Here is a 5000-nt window from a genome sequence, read left to right as displayed (position 1 = left end):
AAAGAATGTTGCTTTTGCAATTATCTCATAGGAAATTCAGAAAAAGTTATAAGGAAAAAAATTAATTAATACAAGTCAATGATCTCCTGTGATAATAATCAATCGAGAGTCAATATGATGTGCGATAAAAAAAAAAAAAAAAAAAAAAGAAAAAGAAAGAAAGAAAAATTCGTAAATATATTCAAAATGTAAGGAAAAAATGGACGTGTATGCAAATATTATATTCCTTGTTGAAGATTCACTCGTAGAGAGTAGGGTATCGGTTTTGCTACGTGGCATCCTGGCCTCCCTCGCACTTATCTATAGTCATTGCATTGCCCGTTTAGGCGACTAACCAGGCGAATGGACACAACGTTGAAGCCGACAGTATACTTCGACCGAACTTCGAGAATAGTAGACAAAGGAACGAAATGAAACTTTAAACGTTAAACTCATAAAATATTATATATATATATATATATATATATATATCAATATAAATGTTATTGAAAATTATTATATAAAATGATATTATATTAAAGAAAATTGAAAACAATTTTTTTTTTGTAACTTTAAAAACGAAATTTGTACGTTACGAAAGAAATTTTTTCTTCTTTATTTCTCACAGAAAGAATAGACATTATTTAGATCGAATTTTCACATAAACAATTTAGTTAGTTAGATAATCTAAGTCTCTAGGTTCTCATAGATATTATTTATGAGAAAATCTCTTTGTAGTTATAGTAAAACGTACAAGTGAATGGTATTTTGCGGAAGTATAAAATAATCCTTAATCTCGATATATATATATATATATATATATATATATATATATACATAATATATCACGATACGAAATCTCGTAGCAGGCCGTTGAGAATGCCGTAGGCTAGCAACAAATATCTTGCTAGCAAAAGCTAGTTGTCCTCTCTCTCTCTCACTCTCTCTCACTTTAGAGAGCAGAATAGTGCGTTCATTCCAATCCTTAGAAAATAGTATAGCGTAAATATAGTCTATAGCTATATGGACTGGCGTATAAACGGCAGTTGCCGTCTTGGTAGAATGGACTCTCGAAACGTGGCTGCACACCATAGACGACGTGTCTAGTATGCGTCGCGTCCCTGTCGTTTCGTTTCTCGCGCCCGGTGAAAGGGTGTACTACCTGGACTCTAACTCCGTTTTTGCGTTCAAGGAGAGTCGTATTCACCGTCTGCAACACAAACGTTAGCCACGAATCTAACTTTTCACGAGAGAGGGAGAGAGAGAGAGAGAGAGAGGGAGAGAGAGAGAGAGCCGAGTACTTCATTCTTTCTTTAAACGACGTTGTAGAGAATAAAAGATTATTTCCCTCTTTACCTCCTTCCATCTTCGCCCATTTGGAATGCCACCGCCAACGAGGAATCTCGTTTTTTCTAAAAAAAAATTTGGTGCCATTTTCGTTTTCTTTCTTTCGTTTTTCTCTCTCTCTCTTTTTTTTTTGTCTTCTTTTTTTTTTTTTTTTTTTTTTTTTATTTACTCCTCCAATAACAGGAATAAATCGTTATTTGGTATTTATTCAATTGTCCGTACCTTTTCTTTTCTTTTCTTTTCTTTTTTTTTTGTTTTGTTCTGTTTCATTTTAGCAGAATATATATTTTAATACAATAAATAAATTATAATTTTAATGACGAACGAACGAGAGAGAGAGAGAGAGAGAGAGAGAGAGAGAGAGAGAGATAATAAATTTCATAATGTATAGATTAGAAGTTCTTTTTTATTTTTCTATCACACTTTTTCTAAGTAAGAACGAATCGTTAAAAGATTTTTTATAAAAATATCGTCCGTACCATCGTCGTTCGTAGATATTTTTTTAAATCTTTATTTTAAATTATCCTTTCACCAAGATTACCTCTCGACTCTCGTCTCGGCATGATTCTCTTTAAGGATATCTTTTTCTTCTTCTTCTTCTTCTTCTTCTTCTTTTTCTTCTTCATCATCGTCACGATATCTTCGATTTCCTTTTTTATTCGTTTCTGAATCATCGCGATACTGGATCTCCGTTAGCAGATCGATTCACGGTTAAGAGAAGATTATTTAACGTTTGGAAGAATAATTTCATCAAAGTGCTCGCTCGTTGGTAATAAATAAACAAACAAACGAACAAGCAAACAAAAAAAAAAAGAAAAAGAAAAGAAAGAACGAACGTCATCCAACGAAAGTAGTGCCAGACGCTTATTATTCTGCATTTCTTTTTATAAATATATTCAAAATTTATAGATAACCAGTATATTGTGTCGTATATAAATAGTTAGGTTAAATCGATAGTCACAGCATCGACAGTAGAATCACGTTTCTCAATAATCGTTCGTAACTTATTACAAATCGTGAGGAATCGAGTTAGAAGATAAAATCGCATAAGATAAATGAAAGAACAATGGCGAAAGAGGGAGAAAGAGAAAGAGAAAGAGAGGATTTACGTCTACGAGAAACTCTCACAATATCGACGTGAAAACTTGTACTATATATAATGAATGCTTTTGAGAGGAACAATTAGATTGGATTTCGCACGTTAAAATGTTAAATTCCGTGAAATAAATTGGTAAGATAACGAGCCAATCGCCATATTAAATAAATCTTGTTTAACATTCGTGATAAATGCGTATGTCGATTGCAAATGTTTGTATAATTACAAATGACCGAGCTAATAACGTCATCGCCATCCTTATCTGAATTTTTCTTTCTTTCTCTTTTTTATTGCTCTCGCTTCCTCTCCCACTCCGAATCTTTCCGTCTTTCTCCGTGAAATATTTGGAAATGAATTCAATCGGGGAAATGTCATATGTTAATAAGGGACAAGTTGACCTTCTGATTAAAATTAAAAGAATATTGTTTTGGTTGAAAATATTTAATGTGCTTAAAATATGCCGATAGTAGTAATTCATTCACATCGATATGTGATTAATAACAAATTTTAAAGATAAAAATCTCTGTGGGTGTAATAATTAAGGGTAGAAAGAAAGAGAGAAAAAAGAAAGAGCGAAGAAAATCAAATTTTTATATATATATATATATATAATATAATTAATATAATTAATAAATTGTACATAATATAATATAATAATAAAAAAAAAAAATTGCAGTGTTTTTTACGATTTTATCAAAAAGAAGAAAAGAATTTTTAAAAAAGTTAAAGAGCGTTTCGAAGATAATAAAATAAGGATCGACTTTCTAAATAGTTAAGAAACATAATTTCTGTTTTAAAATAAGATGAAACTTATTCTCTCTTGTCTTATCTCGATTATGTACTTATGGACATGCATACATATCTATACATATCTATACATATATATACATATATATATATATATATACATATATATATATATATATATATATGTGTATGCATACATACTTTTCACATACTTTTCTATTCTCTTTCTCTAGTATTTGAGATATAGAAAGAAAAGAAAAGAAAAAAATCGATAAGAACGAGACAAAAGAGTCGTGATAATGTAGGACGAACTAGGGTACGTTAATTGGCATTTTAAAAATGTTCCTTATTTTATCGAAAAGGACAATGAGTCCTTTTGGTCCTGTCTAATCGTTTTCAATCGCATCTACCTTCTTTGCGTTAAACGTCGTAACAACCGACATTTTACGATGTCCGGAAACGAGTGGCAGAAAACGGGATTCTTTTTCTATCGGTCGATGGCTTTCCCTTTAAAGGAAGAACTACTAACTCGCGAAAGAAAACGTGTTCGGTGAACGTTACGTGAACGTTCCAAAGCAATACTATAGACGCTTACCAACTACAACTGGATCAATAATTAAAAAAATTTATTACTTACTAAGTACGTTATATATATATACAAATATTATAAATTTTGATAAAAATAAATATTTATTTCTAATAATGACTTTTATTATAATAACACAAAAAAGAAAAATAAAACACAAATGCAATTAAAAGTTAAATATAATAAATATTATGATTGTTCGTCTGATTGGGTCGAAATTATATTTCTTGTTATAAAACAAAACAAAACAAAAAAAAAAAAAAAGAAACAAACAAATACACACCTAAGTATTAGAATTAAATAGAAAAATTTATATAGGAAATATATTAAGTTACAAAATAAACAAAAATAAATTCTATTGTGAATGAAACCATTCATTTTTTATTATAAAAAATAAATACCATTAAAAATTGTTATTATCATTATTATTATTATTATTATCATCATCATTGTTATTGTTGTTATTTTTGTTTTTGTACTACTGATTAGATAAAAATTATATTTTTTATTACGAAAAAAAAAAAAAAATATATTGCAATTAAAAGAGAAAATACATAAAATAAAATATAACGTTGATGTGTCCCTACCCATACGTCGGCTGTCGTCCGTCATTTTAAAGTGCGAAGATTTCCTAAGTTGGAACTGAAATAAAAAAAAAAAAAAAGTGAAAGGAAAATAAAAAAAAAAAAGATACGAAGAAGACAAAATCCTTCGTAATACAAAGAACCTTAAAATGGCGCCTCTCGTTGAGATCGCTCGACCTCAACTCGAACTTAACGTTCACCTATCGTTCTACTCGTATTTGAGATGATATTACCATTTCCTATTTCGCCTATTCGTGATAGTTAAAGGCAAATTTATCCTACTTTCATAATGATTTCTTTAGGATAAGGGTGAGAAGAAGCATCAATTTATGTGTGTATTTGCATACACACACATACATAAAACACATAGAAATGCACTTTAAGAGCCATGATAGTCTCTAAAAAGAGAAAAAGAGAGAGGAGAGAGAGAGAGAGAGAGAGAGAGAGAGAGAGAGAGAGAGAGAGAAATATGCTAGTAAGAGGAGAAAGTCTGTAAGACGCCACACACACACACACACACACTCATACGCAAATACATGAAAATCGTTAATTTTCTATATCGAGAATAACACCTGTGTATAATTATTTTATCGATAATGGGTTATAACTAAGGGAACAATAAATCTATAACTACATCTTCCAAGAAAAGTAATAATAATAA

General features: G+C 30.0%; 2 protein-coding genes across 4 annotated transcripts in view; both read right to left on the bottom strand.

Moving 5' to 3' along the window:
* Window positions 1-2977, bottom strand: part of LOC124954238 — a 3067-nt gene extending 90 nt beyond the window's left edge. Inside the window, exons 1-3 of the mRNA XM_047506834.1 lie at window positions 1868-2977; window positions 1336-1391; window positions 1-1189 (exon numbers count right to left, since the gene is read on the bottom strand). The exon at window positions 1-1189 is cut by the window's left edge and continues 90 nt beyond it. Coding sequence (XP_047362790.1) covers window positions 965-1189; window positions 1336-1391; window positions 1868-2000 — 414 coding nt within the window. The 5' untranslated portion in view covers window positions 2001-2977 and the 3' untranslated portion in view covers window positions 1-964. The remainder of the gene's footprint in view (window positions 1190-1335; window positions 1392-1867) is intronic.
* Window positions 1-5000, bottom strand: part of LOC124954237 (guanine nucleotide-binding protein subunit gamma-e) — a 33978-nt gene that overhangs the window by 1925 nt on the left and 27053 nt on the right. Inside the window, exon 12 of one of the 3 annotated variants that reach the window (XM_047506831.1) lies at window positions 4343-4397. The exons of the other annotated variants lie outside the window; for them this stretch is intronic. Within the exon in view, the coding sequence (XP_047362787.1) occupies window positions 4364-4397 (34 nt within the window). The 3' untranslated portion in view covers window positions 4343-4363. The remainder of the gene's footprint in view (window positions 1-4342; window positions 4398-5000) is intronic. 3 annotated transcript variants of the gene reach the window in all.

The sequence above is a fragment of the Vespa velutina genome, chromosome 15 (assembly GCF_912470025.1).
Source record: "Vespa velutina chromosome 15, iVesVel2.1, whole genome shotgun sequence".
In the NCBI taxonomy this organism is placed as follows: domain Eukaryota; kingdom Metazoa; phylum Arthropoda; class Insecta; order Hymenoptera; family Vespidae; genus Vespa; species Vespa velutina.
The sequence above is the reverse complement of the archived record's forward strand: the minus strand, read 5'-3'. Positions and strand labels throughout refer to the sequence as shown.